The 18104-nt window shown below is 38.3% G+C and overlaps 1 protein-coding gene across 3 annotated transcripts; it reads right to left on the bottom strand.

The window, feature by feature from the left end:
* Window positions 1–13236: 13236 nt before the first annotated feature.
* Window positions 13237–18067, bottom strand: DCLRE1B (DNA cross-link repair 1B). Of its 3 annotated transcripts, none has more exons than XM_070745658.1 (5): window positions 17673–18067; window positions 16064–16263; window positions 15696–15861; window positions 14898–15080; window positions 13237–14560 (listed from the first exon to the last, which is right to left on the bottom strand). In XM_070745658.1, exons 2-5 carry the CDS (start codon window positions 16250–16252, stop codon window positions 13440–13442), a joined length of 1659 nt encoding a protein of 552 aa, XP_070601759.1. In that variant the 5' UTR covers window positions 16253–16263; window positions 17673–18067; the 3' UTR covers window positions 13237–13439. The 3 variants fall into 3 exon arrangements, with proteins under 3 accessions (XP_070601759.1, XP_070601760.1, XP_070601758.1); XM_070745659.1 differs by having other exon boundaries at window positions 17834–18067; XM_070745657.1 differs by having other exon boundaries at window positions 17890–18059.
* Window positions 18068–18104: the final 37 nt, after the last annotated feature.

Genomic DNA, 18104 nt, shown 5'->3' with positions numbered 1-18104 from the left:
GCAGTACAGCACTCTACTTGCTGCGCCACCCTGGCTCTTCTATTGTTGTTGTTGTGATTGTCGTTCACTCTAGTGCAGAAGTTTCCAACATTGGCAGCTTTACGGCTTGTGGACTTCTAACTCTCAGAATTGCTCAGCTAGCGTACACCCGCTGAAGAATTCTGGGAGTTGAAATCCATAAGAAAATTGAAGGCATAAATATTTAATTAAATCAGAAATGAAATTGCAATCTTAATTGTGTCCTAGGAAGAAATTTATTCCAGTTCCAAGCATGCTATAATACCTTCTTTATACTATTTGTTTTGATGACAGGCCTCACATATTGTGAAAACTAGTTGTCTATAGTACTCTATACTGTACAAATGCAGGGAGCTGTAAAATGATGGTACATACCAGTCCTTTAATCTAGAAGAGCTTAGTATTTCATACTGAATCAACCAATCTGTCTCTAAGCCTTGTACTAAATGAAACTGATTGCACTCTATTTTACTGCCATTTCCCTGCATTAAATTTCCAGAATTCTCAGCAAATGTGAACATTCCTAATCCTTTACCTTTCTATTTTTCCCACAACAACCTTGTGAGGTACCTTGGACAGAGAGAGTGACTGTCCCAACTTGCTTAATGACCATATGAAATTACTTAACCATGGCAAAAAAAGGATTGTAAAATGGGATGCAATTCTTTTAATAATCACATTGCTTAGCAATGGAAGTTTCAGTTCCAATTTTGGTTGTAATTTGAGAACTACCTAACTAATAACAACTTGCTAAAATATTTGCTTTTAACAGCAAAGATATTCAACAAATTCTTGCTAAAACCCAATTTTCATTTCAATTTCATCTCTATAATTCTGGGCAGCCCATAAGTCCAAAAAATATATTACAATCAAAATACTAAAAATATTTTAAAACAATGGAAACATCAAACATAAATATACATATGTGCTGAGATACTCAGCCAGTTAACAATACAGCTAGGGAATGTCAACAATCCTGTATGAAAAATATCTGAACATTTTAAATGTTTATAAATATTGTTTATCGGAATACAATAAAGGGAAAGTTAAGAAACTATGATATAGATCTTTTTATGGTATGTTTAAAAAATAAAATATCATTACATGCTTCCTTAATGAACACTTTAATGCCTCCATAGAACAATCCTTAAATATGTTAAAGGGTTAAATAAGGTTCACGAGGGAAGTGTTTTTAATAGGAAAGTGAACACAAGAACAAAGGGGCACAGTCTGAGGTTGGGGGAAAGATCAGAAGAAACATGAGAAAATATTATTTTCCTGAAAGAGTAGATGCTTGGAACAAACTTCCAACCGACGTGGTTGGTAAATCCACAGTAACTGAATTTAACCATGCCTGGGATAAACATATTCTTCCTAAGATAAAATACAGGAAATAGTATAAGGGCGGACTAGATGGACCATGAGGTCTTTTTCTGCTGTCAATCTTTTATGTTTCTATCCTTGCACAATCACTTCCCACAAGAAGTCCTACTGGATTTCTTTTGTACAGTGTTTTGGACTGCAGCCTTTTTGTATTGATTGCCCTGATGGCAGAAGTCCATGGATGGCCATCTGCCATCCTTCTGGATGACCCAAATCCCATTTTTTTCAATCCTATTAAACAGCAGATAAAGTTTCAACAACAATTAAGCTAAATCTGAACAGGAGAGCACTAATCCTGTAACAAAGACAGCTGTAACAAAAAGTAATGTATCCATCTTCATGTATAAGAATGAATCTATATCTTTCTATCTATCCCTTTCATAATAGGCAGTACTAATGTCAACAATAGATAAGCTTCTTAAAGCTGCTACAAAAGAATTCTACACTGTGCCTATTCAAGCAAGTCTTGAGAGTCCTTTCCAGCTTTCATTTCAATCAAACAAATGCCCATAATGGTAGTCCTTCACTTCTGAGAAAAAGGTTAAAGTGACAAGGCCCAAATCTAGACTGTGGTGAATGGAATAAGCTGGTGAAATCATCCATAATTCACACTTGCATAATAGATGGTTCATGAGGTGTAAGGTCTACTTGGGTTGATAGGATGCCAAATTCGAAGAATATGAAGAATACCACCTGCATACCAAAAATGAGTTTTCTTATGAAACCTGAATTGATTTTTTGGAGGGGCGTGGACGGCAAGACATTAAAGCTTTGTCATGATATTCCATGGATGGATGCTTTGTTTCTAAGACGATGATAAGCCCATGGCTGTCACAATGCTATGAAGAAATTCCTGACCTTCTTTCTCAACTAATTGATTTCATGTGATATCCTACCAGTTTCTTTAATAGAGTACAGTAGTACTCTAAAAGAATTTTATGAATTTTTAATGGATTTAAATTTTTTAATGGATTTAAGCCCCCTTTGAAAACCCGTGAAATAGCGAATCCGTGAAAGATGAACCGTGAAGTAGTGAGGGATTATTGTATTCTCGTCAACAAAATCACCATCATAAACTGCATTCAGCAGTACATTTTCATTGGAGGGACTCCTTCAGCAGTCAAATAATCATTGTACATTGTTACTTAAAACACACCATGAGTAGTCACTGTAGGCTTCCATTTAATAGCAATACCTCTTTCTTACAGCAAAGTCTCAACTGCAGTGAAGGAAGAGTTGCTAGAGAACAGATCAGAATTACTTGCAGATCGGGGCGCTTGGAGGGAATAAACCTCTGCCAGCGCCCAGAGAAAAGAAACGCTCCCTTCGCTCTGCAGCCAGAAGCGAACGGAGCGTTTTCCTTTCTCTGGGTGCTTGGAGAGGGAATAAAACACTTTGCTGTGGTGACTCCCTCGTGCTGCCTCCCACACACCCGACGGGATGTTGTCTCCCGGAGCATCAGCGCGGAAAGGCAAAAGGGCTTTCAACACGGCTTCAGCCAAACCAAGGAATCACCACAGTGAAGGAAAGGTACCAGCTACAAAGTAAGTGAGCGAGAGAAGACGGGAGCCCTTCAGCATGGGAAGGAAGAGGAAGCAGGTAGCAGCAGCAGCCACCTTTCGATCAAAGGAGCGGGAGGTTCCCCCCTCTCACCTGCCTGTGTTTCTCTGGTGCAGTGTATGGGAGGCAGCCTCACGCCAGGTGTATGGGAGGCGCATGCTCCTTGCCGCCTCAGAGTCGCTCTTTTTTTTTTTTAAGACTTAAAGTTTTGGATTTTTTTGATTCCCCTCACCTCACCTTCCTCCTTTGGCAGTGACTGTCCTCCTCTTCTTCCTCCTCCTCCTCCCACCCAAATGCCGAGCTTTTATTTCTTTCCTAATGGGTTTGCATGCATTATTTGCTTTTACATTGATTCCTATGGGAATTACAAACTTTTCTACTTAAGAACCTGGACACTGAATGAATTAAATTCTTAAGTAGAAGTACCACTGTATAAGTTTTTTTTTTTAAATAGAAGGCTCTGTTGTCCTTTGAAAGCATGCAAAGCGACTCAGCCTCTAAGAATTCTTAAAAGAGTGCAGTTAGCTGGCTGGATAAAAGGGGTGCTCAGTAGTTAATGCACCTTCCTTGTGTTCTTTGCATTGCAAATCAGAGTGATGACCTCAGAATAAAGAGCCTTTTGTTTGTTAATGAGGAAATCTCCAGTGGGAAGGGCAACTCACTGATATCCTGAAGAGATTTCCTCTATTTGAGAAGACTGGTGACTTTTGCCATTTTCAAAAAATGCCATCTCGTTAATTTCATCCTTGGGGTTTAATCTGTTTAAATATAATCTCTAATCTTTTGCTTGGAATTTGGCTGAAAGGCCAGAGAAAGAGAGATGGTGGAAATGTTGAATGGTGTAAGGTTTCATTTCCTGTCTTCCGCTCTGATTGAATGCTTGTTGCTTTTTATTTTAATTTTTACCCGAAAGAACTGGAAAATGGCATGCTATATTTATTATTAACTGATTTGTGCATGAAAGGAAAAACATATACTCCTCTCTCATATTACAGTTGATATTCTATGCACAAAATACAATCATCAGATTTCTGATGCTTGTCCAACATTATCATCATCATCATCCTTATTAAAGCGTGTATTTCCAGATAAACCATTGTTTGTTCCAATAAGATTTCCTAAATCTGTGATGGCGACCCTTTTTTCCCTCGTGTGCCAAGAGAGTGGACATGCGCTATTGCCTATGCGCAAGTGCCCACACCCATAATTCAATGCCGGGGGAGGGCCAAAACAGCTTCCCACATCCCACTGGAGGCTCGCTGGAGAAACGGGCTGTGTCCCAACTTCTGGTGGGCCCAATAGGCTTGTGTTTCAACCTTCCAGGCTCCAAATGCTTCCCTGGAACCAGGGGGAGGATAAGAATGCCCTCCCCCATCCTCCCAGAGGCTCTCTGCAAGCCAAAAAAGTCCTTCTAGAGCCACGGTTTAAGCCAAAAAGCAGCTGGCCAGCACATACATGCTCATTGGAGCTGAGCTAGGGCAGCGGCTCATGTGCCAGCAGCTATGGCTTCATGTGCCAGCAGCTATGGCTTCGTTTGCCACCTGTGGCACCTATGCCATAGGTTCGCCATCACTGTCCTAAACAATACATTTAAATATTGCAAAATTTAGAAGATACAGTATATGTATATGCGAATTTATACCTTTATTCAATATTTAACCAAACTTGAAACATTGCTACTTAAAATTTTAAAATTGCATAAGCATTTGGTAGTTAGAGTTAAATGCCTTTGTAGTAGAAGATGCATTATTTTCCCTGTAGTATTGGTAAGTTAAGTTTATGAGAATCATCTTACTTTTTTTTTTGTTTCAGCCTCATACGAGTTATGGGTGCTATGTTTAGCTAATCCTGGGCTCAGTCACAGGATGATTTCTTACAAATTCTTGAAAACAACAGTTCACATCAGTTTCCTTTACAGCTAAGTGGGGTGGACATGTTCTTCCTGTAACACAACGCTTATGCAAACAGCAGGAAAGCATGAAATTCTGAAAACAGCAGTGGTGTAGCCTAAAAACTGCAGATACCAATGAGGTGGTACAAGACTTTATAGAAAGAAGGTATATTGTCCCAGAAATGGTTGAATATTTTTTGTCTTGGAACTAAAATATTTTTCAAACTTGCTCCAATTCAGGCCTTTGTTTCTGCACACTGAATAAATATTGAACCAGAATAAAGTGGAAATTTAAATTCCAGGAAAAGCAATGACTTAATAGGTGCAGTTCAAAGAAGTTTTTGCAAAGCTGGCAATCCTATGGCAGAATGGCAGAAGGGAGGGAGGGGGGTGGTCAAAGAATGTGGAAAACAGGGCAATGAGATTTTTAACTGCTGAAAACAGCTGCAGAAATATATTGTGAATCAGATACTTAAAGGATAGGGGATGTGATGAAAACATTACTTTTATTTTCTGAGGGACTGCCACCATGAAAGTGGACAATTATATAATAAGGCTATATACTATAGTAGTAATGATAACGATGGGACAATATGAAGTGGCCTGCTGCTGTCTTTTTCTGGGATATTCTTTTTTAAATTTCCATTTGAGTTTGCATCCCCGGTTTTCCCTGGTGGCCTAATCAATTACCAGCCAGATCCAACTTTAGTAGACAATCTAGGAAATGAAGCATATAAGAATGAAATATATACTATTGATTCCATAGAATTACCAGATCTGGTTTGAAAAGGAAATCTCTTTGCTGCCCCCTAGTGTTTTCTTAATTTTCCTGCAGACATTTAGTGATTATCCAGTTTTTGCAGACCAGATCTCACAGCCCTAGATAGAATGTCTAATTATATTGCTCATTGGAATGCTAAGCAGTGGAGTAAATATATTTGGTCTTTGTGAGTGTGTATTTTTAAGAGCAATTTTCTAGAAAATATTTCTTGTGTCATTAAGAGTTATCCTTCATTGTTTTTAAAAGCAAGAGCTTAAAAAACTAAAAAGATGAGATGATGTTTTGCAATTGCTGCCAAGTACCGGTACTTGTCTGTTCAGAAAACAAAGATAGGGAATGGGAAAAGGGGGAGGGAGGAGATGTCAGAACCTATATACTAATTAGACAGGAAAGGTTATTTTAGACCATATCCAAAGCTGACCATGATAGAAGGAGCCTTTGTGAATAAATGTATCTTAAAACTTTACATAAACAATCTGAAGGAACAGACTGAGCTTTCTTTTTTAATCCAGGATTTACAGCGCTATAGCCCTGGAAATTATGTAACGCTACTAAAATTGCAAACTCATGAGGAACCAAGCTGGGAGATTCTCAGCAATGTATTTATGCAAAGTCTCCTTACAATTAACACTCAGTAGAAGTGAAGGACTTTGTAACTTAATAATAAAGAACAACTTTTGCTCCTTCAAGATAGATGACAGATGCTGGCTGAGGAGAGGGTAGGGGGTAGGAGGGAAACAAAAAAATAAAACCTCCACAAAAACTTAGAAGCGGGGAGACTGCAAATGATGGCCTGTCGGTAATTTTAAATATTGCGAAAGAATAGGCCCAACCGGGCAACCGGTAATTTTAAATATTGCAAAGGAATAGGCCCAACAGGGCAGCACTGAGGTAGTCACAAAATAGTAGCACAATTTCAGATGCTCTTGTGGGCTAACAGATTGACTGATCTTGATTTAAATTGGATAAAGGAACCTCGCTGGTTCCATTTGCCTTTTGGAAAAGTGCAGTCCATTTCTGAACTAATAAAAGGCTAAAGTTATGCAAGCGGCTTAGGAAAAGTCAGGAAAATGTACTGAGCTTGGCAAAATGTCATTCAGAGACTTTCGTATTCATTATACCCAAACATTTTCAAGGGAGGCAAATTTCTCCCTCCTTCCCTTCCCTCATATATTAGGAGACCCTACCCCTTAAACACATTTTAATAATAATAATAATAATAATTATTATTATTATTATTATTTATTGGATTTGCATGCCACCCCTCTCCGGAGACTCGGGGCGGCTAACAGCAATAACAAGACAGTGTACAATAATAATCCAATACTAAAAATGATTAAAAACCCATTAATATAAAAAAAACCAAACATACATACAGACATACCATACATAAAATTGTAAAGGCCTAGGGGGAAAGAGCATCTCAATTCCCCCATGCCTGGCGGCAGAGGTGGGTTTTAAGTAGCTTACGAAAGGCAAGGAGGGTCGGGGCAATTCTAATCTCTGGGGGGAGTTGGTTCCAGAGGGCCGGGGCCGCCACAGAGAAGGCTCTTCCCCTGGGTCCCGCCAAGCAGCATTGTTTAGTTGACGGGACCCGGAGAAGACTCACTCTGTGGGACCTAAAGATAATAAAGATAAAGATTATCTGTCTTTAGAGGAGCTCAGACGTTAGGTGTTTCTCTTTAAGGCACCACTTTTAACTGGCAATTAAATATGGCTCATGCAGAAAAGCAAGGCAGTTGGCTTCTTCTGAAGATGAATTAATCCCCTCTATCTTTGCACTTGCAGCAATCCAATCTAGAGATAAAGCAAATTTGGTTATCTCCAAACAGAAATTTATTTTAAAAGATTAGAGCAGTCAACCATAATGAAATACCAGCAGTAGATAGGAGCTTTTGGGTTTAAGGAGCCTCTGATGTTTTTCCATTTTAATTTTTCATAGAACAATTTATCCAGGTATTATTTGTTAACTGCAGAAGCCAATGATGCCATCAGAACGAGAAGATTTCCAGTTATCCAAATGGCATTTAACAAATTTCAACGCCTTTTAAGTAGTGCTAGAGCTATGAAGTGAAACATACTCTATAGATTTAAAAAAACAGAAATATATAACAATTTGCTAAATTGAGAATTTGCTTAGGTGAAAATCCTCTGCTCTTCCATCAGAGAAATATCCAAATGCTGACAATGCAGCTTACTATCACATTTAAAAGCAAATAAAATAATGGAGTGGAGAATGTAATCATTTAAGCAACTTGAAGACAAAGATGTTACTTTTATTAAACCTCAAGTATTTAATCCATACTTCTAGCTTAATTAAATACATATTTTATACTAAGAGAAAAACAAATACTTTGGAGAGAGAAAATTGAATAAATTGCAGAAGCAGAGCTTGTTTTGAAAGTAACTGTAAACAGATATAAATCACCTCTCAAATATGCAGTACATTGTAATATATTAAAATGCAAATTCAATTAAGAATAAAGGAGAACCTGAAAATGACAATCAAATAACAATAGCTGCTTGAGGAGGAAGTCCTAAGAAAGGAAACCAAAATGTTGTAAGTTGTAAATAATATTGCTGTGTTATTGCAGGAAGTAAAATATTCACATTCACTATCATGTTACAGCTACACTGATCTGGTTCGGCCTTTTACCAAAAGAACCAGTCATTTATTTGAAGAATTTTTCTTAGAACTTTTCTTAAGACAATTAAACATTTTACCTCTTGGTATAATCTATAAATGTATTTTAATGTTTATTATGCATTTACATAATTTAAGAAATAGTTAAATAATACTAATTGCCAACTAGAATTCTGAACCACTTTTTACATCTGTGTATTCTGAAAATGGTCTATTTAATCTGCTCTTTGCTATTGTTAAACTGGGTAGGTATTATCCATAAGATTACCTCATCATGCCATGATTAACAACTGTCATTAAGGACTTTTCAAAGGTGAAACCTCTTAAAAATCCAGACAAGGAATGTCTGAATCCTTATAAATCCTTTAAAAAAATTAATCAATGCACATTAATTTTTTATTTCATAATGTGATTTTTTTTTTAAAAAAATACATTTAAAAGTTTAACCCCTGCACTCAAATATAAGGCCTGAGGATGTATAAACTTGCAGTTTCCCCATTAATTTTATTACTTTATGAAATCTCTGGGAGACATTTGCTTAACCACTTAGTCATCATATGAGAATCACCCAGCTTCTTTTGCAGAGACCAAAAATGAACATTATTTTTTTAAAAAACATTTTTTTTAAATTCCAAGTTAATTGTAATGATCTTTCTACAAATATTATTTAAAATCTTGTTTCTGCAGACATTTGGTCTTCCAAGATGAATTTGAATCTAATAAACGGTGGTTTAATTTCCTTAAAAAAATAATCATCCCATTCCCAGCAAAATCTTTCCCCCAACTCACTGAGTTTTATGGGCTGTTTTTCCAGCACCACTACTATCCTGGGCTGCATTTCATTTTTGTCAGCTTTATAATTTCACCCTCAACGCATTATGTCTCTTTTATTTGTTCCATTACACAGTTAGCAGATAACCAAGGTGAACTCTTGCAACACCTATCCCACTCTGACACACTTATTATAAGAGGCAACAGGAATTTAGTGAAGCCGCTGAGAAATAGCACAACTGAGTAAGCCGCTAAAGGAATCCCCACTCCCCCTTCCTGCTCCCATATCTGCTTCACCTTAGTAATCAGGCAGGGGCCACCTGGGCTGAGATTGGAGGCTTTCATTTGCAGTGTGGTTGTCATCTTGAAAGCAGTGATTAGTTTAATATCACTGCCAATTACGTAAAGGATATATTCTAAGGTGTGGTGTGCTGAGAAAGAACTACATGTACTAGAAAAGCAAGCATTCACCAGCAGCACCAGACATGTTACTATCATGTTTTTTATTATCTTTCCCTCTCCCTCTTCTCCTTGGTCTGAAACCGCATATTATGCAAATAATAGGATGTTTTTATTTTTAAAAAAATAGCTTTTGAGTATAAACATTAAAAAATATTTTAAAAAATAAACGAATATCAAACAAAAATACATTTGCAAATATACATATAAAAACCCCTAGGTACTTCTATGGTGAATTGCTTAATGGTATTTTTTCATTTACATATAAATCTTATAAACTACCTTTACAGTTTTTCTCTATAAATCTATTAGTAAATCTATCCATTATATCCAAACTTATAGAGTCCTAGAGTCATTTTTAACTAAATATCGATACTGTATATACATTTATACATCTTTTTTCTTTCTATACTTCCTTTACAACCAGTTATAAAATAAATTCCAAACTTCAAAATATTCTGAGTCCTCTTTCTGATAGGATGTTTTGATATATATTATTCTGTCTTCTTGTTTTAAGGACTGGAAACTCAGTTACCTTGCCAGATGGCTTCTGACCAGAAACTATTTTATAGCTTAGCAGTGACAAAATTTTGAGAAATGATTTTTCCAACTACGACAGGAAACAGGCGCTTCATCGGCAGTTACAGCAATCCTGGCTGGAAAGAAATAATTAACACACCTAACCATTTTGTCCAACAGCCTCTCCCTGAGAAATATTTTCATTTATTAGTGAACATTCATGCTGGGTTCCATTTGGCTAAAACTGTAATAGGAACACTATGGCTGAAAATTATTTATTGAGGTAGTTCAATTTGTATGCCGTCCAACTCCCTAAGGACTCTGGACGGCTACTGTGGATATCGCTTCCACATTATCTCTTAATTTCATCAATCAATCTATTTATTTATTTATTTATTTATTTACTTACTTACTTACTTATTGGATTTGTATGCCGCCCCTCTCAGATTAGTCTGATCGAAAGCTAAATCACATTCAAAGAATAAATAACTTGATGCAGAAACCAACACTCTTGACCAACGTTTCTAAGCCATGACACTTTTAAGATATATGTATTTCTTAAGCTGGCTGGGGAATTTTGGGAGTTGAAGTCCATACAAGTTGAATGCAAGGTTGAGAAACACTACACTAGTTCAATAGTGCTAAAAGAGCAAAAGCAATAGTACTTAGATTTGTATACCGCTTCATAGTGCTTTACAGCCTTCTTTAAGCAATTTATAGGCAGCATATTGTTCCAACAATCTGGGTCTGTATTTTACTGACCTTGAAAAGATGGAAGGGTGAGTTAACCTTGAGATGGTGAGACTCAAAACTGCTGGCAGTTGGCAGAATTTGCCTGAAATACTTCAACACACACCACAAAACTTATCTACTTTCTCGTTTCGTGTCAGTTTCTTTGGCAGAAAAATATTCCTATGGAAGCAATGAGAACAGGCTTACCTTCCAATGTGTGGCAAAAAAACCCCTTACTATGGCTCACAAACAATGGAAGAGGCTTAATTTGGGAGCCCATTTTCTTTTTCTTCAGAATTCCAAGCATGAGAAGTTACCATAAATCTTTTGCTTACACTTCCACACATAGAAGTCTTGAAATCTCCATTTTCTAACTGAAATTTGGCCAAAGCAGATCCTCAAACCCCTTGAGTATTGAATGTATTTCAGAGGAGAGAGGGTTCCTATTTCTATTGTTAATATTGGGATGAAATGTGCCATTTCCTGCCAAAATGTGGGAGTGAAGTCTTAGATATAGAAGCAAAAACTACATTTTCTTGGGAATTAACTGAAGCAGGAAAAGCCAGAAACAGCAACTAGCTGTAGGGCTTGAATAACACGTAATAAAGGATCTGCCTACAATCCTTAGCCACCTCCTTATTTAATTTCATTCAAAACATTCATTGAAATCATTCCTTGAACATGTTTCAATTTGTTTTGCACCTTAACCCATACCAAAAAAATGTAATGTTTTCAGCCAGTCCGATCTTGTTCCATTGAAATAAATGGAAATGATATATACAAACATTGGACTCAAACAGGGAAAAACTGGAACTGAATTTCAAGCAGATGAAATGATGGCAAAGTATAGATCTTTTGGAGATTCCACTCTCCCTCAAAATCCCTACATCCTCATAGAATTCTTTTCTTATGCAGAAATCAGGGCCACTTTTTATTTTTGCAAAGCTGTGATCCCTACTTGTAAAATCTAAAATATAGAAGAGTGTCACTGGAAACTGTGAACCAGATGGGATGTGTTGGTAGGCTGAATTTAAGTTTATAGTTTTATTTCTTATATAAATGTTTAAGACATGAATCAAAATAATACAAACTAACAACTCTTCACACAGTAATTCATCATTACATTCTGGCAGCATCTCCTGGTCCCTGAATGAAAAGACAAAGAGGCTGCAGTAAAAGAAACTAGCCACCATTACTATTCTTAGCCTTGTAGCTGTCTTGGGCATACATAAAAACCAAGTTAAATGGTGCTCACTGCAAAACCAGTTGACCTTGTCCCTTATTCCTGTGAACAATTTTACTGACAGAAGTTGTGACATTGATCACTTCTTATCTATTTTTGATAATCCAATTTCTCTATATTATCAATACATTATTTCTCTAACATTTGTCATCTGAAAACTGATGCACAAATCATTTGCATATAACTCAACAACTATCGCATCAAATTTTAGTCCATATTTAATATAACTTTTTTTAGATGATTAAAAGAATGACCTCTAAACCCTGTAGGAATGAATCTGATGGTTTGCATTTTGTCTCTGGTGCAGGGGTGGTTTTCACCTTTCCTACCAAACGTGGTACACAGATGACTTACCCTGTGGAGATAAATATTGCAGGGGTAAGACACCCCTCGGGATGTTTGTGTGTGTTCCGGCGTAACTGGGATGTCTTGAGCAATTTCAACCAAATTTGGTACACAGCTGACTTACCCTCTGGAGGCAAATACTGCAGGGGTAAGACATCCTTAACACCCCTCTGGGTGTTTGTATGTGTCCTGGCACGCAGGTGGCACATAAAACCAAGCTCAGCTCCACTGCACTTGGCTTTATGCTAGTGTGTGCCTCTCGCTAGCTAGCTGATATTCGGGTCTTTGCCGTGCATGCCGGGTGCAGGAGCACAACACAAGCCTCCCGTGGTACATTTTGGCTGCAGGGAGGCGACTAGGCCAAAAATGGGGTGTGTGTGGGCCGCCCAGACCTCCTGCAGCCCATTTTAGCTCACAGGAGGCTGCAGGGAGGCTACTAGGCCAAAAATGGGGCATGTGTGGGCCGCCCAGACCTCCTACAGCCCATTTTAGCTCACAGGAGGCTGCAGGGAGGCTACTAGGCCAAAAATGGGGCATGTGTGGGCCGCCCAGGCCTCCTGCAGCCCATTTTGACTCACAGGAGGCTGCAGGGAGGCCTACTAGGCCCAAAACAGACCCCAAGGGGTGTCGTACATACAGGTGCGTGAGCAGGGGGGAATTAGGATGAAAAAATATCCAGCCAGGAATATTATTAATTCACAGGAAAGGTTTCAGTAGTAAATGACCCATGAAAGGATAGATTCCCTAAGTTAAAAAGCAATCGCAATTAAGCAGCAAACGTACAGTACATTATGTATGTTATGATAAACTTTGATTTATCAGCTGAATTAATACCAATAAGCAGCCCTAAAAGATAGGAGAAACTCAAAAAAATGAACAGAGGCAAGCTGTTAATAGTGAAGATTCACTTTTTATTAAAGTAAATTATTTATCAGACAGGATCTATTTTAATGGGCAACTGGAGCAGATGGGGGAAAGACGCAGATATGCCTCATTTGAAAATCAGATTATTATTCTGTAGCTACTTTCTTCTGGCACTTGATCAGATGTTTTGCTTTTTCCTGTAAGTACTTGTCCAGAATGCAAGTTTATATTACTCCATGTCTATTGGTAGTCTTCCTCTTTTTAAGTAGTTTTCTACTCGTAAATCAAAGACTTCTATAAATGATCGCTTTGAGGTTTTTATTGAAGGTAAACAGTATTTATGAAAAAGGACTTTAAAAACCTGCTGACCGTCCTCTCTTGGAATTTGATCAGTCTGTGATGCTGCTGAGGCATCATTGTCCAAGGCTGGTTGAGCAATACAGTCCCAGTCCCCCCAGGAAGAAGGAACACCTTCCAGTGTGGAGATTGTATCCTTTCTGTCATTGGAAGAAGTGCATGAGCATGCTGATGTTACGACTATAGGACACTTTTTAAATTCAGTGTCAGCGCTGTCTTTCAGCTGATGTTTGGTGGAAAACATGTTTTCTGACTCAACCGTAGGAAGTGCTCTGTCATTCTCAAGGTTTGATGATTCTAGTACTGTTTCTTCCTGTTTCTCCTCACATTGTGGAAACTGAGCACACTGCTCTTGTCTAGAATAAGGCACAGTTCCGTCTGTAGATTCTGGGCAGCACTGCTCAGAAATTTCTGTTTCAGGGTAATATTCGTTCTCTGCAGTACATTTTTCAGGAGAGTCAAAGCAAACTCCCCTTGGAGAATAGCGAGAGGATGACAATTTGAGTAGTTTTATCTGCTTTTCTTTCTTCTTGTTTTGCATGACTGGTTTAACCAATTTTGGAACTTTAGACTCCAGAAGTGAACAGTTTTCAGAGCTCAAGTATTGTTGGAAATACACTTGACATACCTCCTTCTTCACTACAGGAACAATGGAGCAGGGCTTTAGCCAAGCAACAAATTCTAATAGTTCTTGGAAAGATGAGTGGTCAGAATAAGGAACGACATACATATTCGGGTGTTTGCTTTTCACTGGTCTGCTGGTAGGGAGAATAGCTATGGTAGGATGACTCTGATTCCACTTGGTTATTGTTTCTTTGCAGATTTCTGAAAAATCCACAGCATGAATCCATCCAGCTCCTTCTTCAGAAGTGAAAACATCCTCAATCTCCAACAGCTGCATAAGGTCCATCTTCTGGGGACTCACCACAATCCATGTATGAAATTCTTTGGCCAGTTCTACCAAAAGTGACTCCTTTCCCAGGTTATATGTACCTAAAAGATGACAAACACCTGTTAGCATTTCAAAAGCCAGGTGGCCTAACACTACAGTAATTCAATCTTCAGAATGGAATTTTTTTAACTGTTGAAATAATTGAGGCTTAGCAGTAGAAGAGTTCAAAAACCGGAAACATTACAGTTTCCCTTGGTGGGTTCCTCCTCCAGTGCCTAATGAATCACCAGGCAATCTTATGCAACTGTGTATTTCCATTACCATCTTCCACATAGATGACCTCAATTTTCACACTTAAACATAAGGGTTCTCCTATTATAGAACAAGCTCCATGACTTATTTCCATTCAATTAGGCCTGAAAAGCTAAATCTGCTTACCAATCTTCACCTGATGATCAGGATGATCCCTGATCAACTTTTTAATTTGTTCGGTGGCCTGTTCCCGGGATGGTAAGATAATTTCAGGATGACAGTTAGTATTATCCAGATACAGGACATTGATAAGCTTTGAGTTCCTTAGAACTGGATCTTGCTGCATGTCAGGAGTGTAACGAAAATCACCTGGTAAGACACAGATATAATGGGACTGTCAGGGAAAAATGTTCCTGGGAAGCAAAGGCCTAAATTAAGAACAAATATCTTTAGTTACTCTGGAAAGAAGCAATGTTGTAAATTTTTAAAAGTGTTTTTCAATATGAAATTCATATTTAATAGAGTCTTGCAAAATTCCTGGCAAAGTATTTTACTAGTTTAAAGCTAAGTACTGAATGTGTATCGATATAAAGTGGGTTTAAAATTTCTTCTACATCCAGGCCTGAACCTCAGGCATTATACCATGTCATTCTGCTGTTAGAAAAATCACAGGCCATACTTTTAGAGCTTGCTTTTACAGGTAGTATCAAAGAGAAAAAAAACCCCAAAAGCAGCTGAGAACACGATTATTATGATTTAGACAAACTTAAGAGAGTTTTTAGAGAGAAAATCATATAGAATCCTTAGAACTATCAAGGAGAAAACCACAGCTCCACTGACACTAGCAGGGATAAGCAAACAACCAAGCTTGAGAGCAACATGACTTCAACATTTGGCAACATATGTTATCTTCTATTGGAAGGACAATCATAGTTGTAATCTAAAATGTACTTCACCTTTCTCAAAAAACAAGGAAGCTCATACCTGTGTAGAGGATGACACCAAAGTGCCCTTCAAAAAGGAACATGACAGATCCAGGGCAATGGTTAGCATCTATCAAGGTCACTGTCATGGTCTCTCTGCCAATATCATCCAAAGCCACAACATGGCTATCTCCCACTGCCAAAGGATGAATCCATTGCTTAGATACCTAGAATCCAAACAAAGACATAATTGAATCAATTGTGAGACTTTGTCAAAAAAAAGGAAAGAAAATGAACAGAATTCTAAATGATGCTGAACTACGTTTTCCAGCATTATGAACACTAGAAAGGTTTGTCAGAATGTGTATTTCAGCAACATCAGAACAAAAGCAAAAAGTAAGATTAGAACAATTACATGTACTTAAGTACCTTTAGCCTGAGATGTAGAATTTGACCTGTAACAGGCGAACAATACACAGGTTTGTTCCAGGTGCTGGAAAGCCCCACAGTGTGGTCACTGTGCATATGAGAAAGAAAGAACAAGCGAGCCTGCCCAGCTTTCCTGATATTCCAAAAATCTACCGCAATGGGTGTGCCTGCAATCACAGTCCCATTCATCACTCCAACTCCTATAAAAACAATGAACAAACTTGAATATTAAAAAAAAAAAACCTCAGAAAAGTTAAGATGAACTCGTGCATCAATAAAATTCAAAACAAACTTATAAAAGGGGATATGTGGGAATACTGATATCCAAACTGATATCCTCTGGCAGTAAGAACTTTATTTAGTTTAAGGTAATGTAGCAACATAGTACAATATACTGTTTTACTCACTTAGAACTTCAATGGCTGTGTTTCATAACACATTCACAAATTTTCACAAGGGATTTCGCAGATTTTCACATTTAAGATTTTCACAATCTATGTAATACATACTAAATGTTCCCCACTTGTTCCAGATGAATATTGTTACATAAACTTTTCAACTACGGTATTTGAGGTTACTGGAATGCAATATAACAGTGGACTCTACAACATTTTTTTTGGGTACCTTCAGGTCAGAATTAACTCCAGGCAACTGCCTGAAATAGTCCTGCAGTTTTCATGGCAAGGTTTTTCAGAAGTGGTTTGCCCTTGTCTCCTTCCTAGGGCTAGAGAGATCACCTAGCTGGCTTCATGCCTAAGGTGGCGCTAGAACTCACCATCACCTAGTGCTCATCATAAACTAAACTAGACTGGATCATCATCATAAACTAAACTAGAAGAACCGGGATGGCACAGTGATTAGAGTGCAGCACTGCAGGCTGCTTCAGCTAACTGCTAGCTGTACTTCAGCAGTTCAAATCTCACCATCAGTTCAAGGTTGACTCAACCTTCCATCCTTCCGAGGTGGGTAAAATGAGGGCACAATTGTTGGGGGGCAATATGCTGATTCTACAAACATATTAGAGGGCTATGAAGCGGTATATAAGTCTAAATGCTAATGCTTACGCTAGATTGGCTCTCTCATTACAGTGTTCTTCTTCTATGAATTATTAGTAGTCTTTGAGATGACATCCAGGAGATTCCCAAGTTGTTCTATTTAATGAAAAATGGCCTAAATGTCGTGTGAAAGCGAAGCTTTACGACATTTTAGCATTTCAGTTAAAGAAATGTAGAAGGCGGTCCGGCACTTTACAACTGCTGTTTCATGACTCGGGAGCACTGTAAAGAAGTTTCTTGTTTTTACTTATTTGTTTGTTTGTTTCGTCAGTTACATATTGGAAGTATACAAAGATATAACGGTGTTTATTTACATGATACTAGTAAGAGAGAAACATTAGGACAGGGGACGGAAGGCACGCTGGTGCACTTATGCACACCCCTTACTAACCTCTTAGGAATAGGGAGAGGTCAACAGTGGATAGTTTAAGGGTAAAGTGTTGGGGGTTAGGTGATGATACTACCGAGTCTGGTTGTGTCATCTAACCCCAAACTTCGGGAGCTTAATCCACCCCCGTCCCTCCCCTAAATCATTTTTGCAGAGAACAACTTACTGTGATCTCTCGTAGACTTAGTAGTACAGGAAAGAGAAGGCAACAGAAATGGAAGGTTCTCCTACTCCCAGATGTAAAAATGTCTACTCGGGGAGCGTCCCAATCGGAGGAGTTAGAGAGCTCTTTCTGTCGCGGCACTTTCAAATATATTTCATACGTACTAGTAGCTTGTCTCCGCCAAAAAATGGCGCCAAAGAATCCAAACACCCGCGCTCACCCATAAGACATCGGAACAAATGAACATGCGCGTCACTCTCCGGGAGAAGGGGGAAAAAACCTGGTCAGGCCGCTAGCTTGAGAAAGATAACCAAGCCGCTAAGCGCATGCCCATTATCGACCTGCCAGGAAGCTCATGCGCAGTATAGTCATAATGTGACGGTCCCCGTCGTGAGCCCTCGGCCGGTGTTTCTTGATAAGCTTTAAGAAGCGTGG

This window comes from Erythrolamprus reginae, chromosome 3 (assembly GCF_031021105.1).
Source record: "Erythrolamprus reginae isolate rEryReg1 chromosome 3, rEryReg1.hap1, whole genome shotgun sequence".
NCBI classification, from domain to species: Eukaryota; Metazoa; Chordata; class Lepidosauria; order Squamata; family Dipsadidae; genus Erythrolamprus; species Erythrolamprus reginae.
This window is presented reverse-complemented; position numbering and strand designations above follow the sequence as displayed.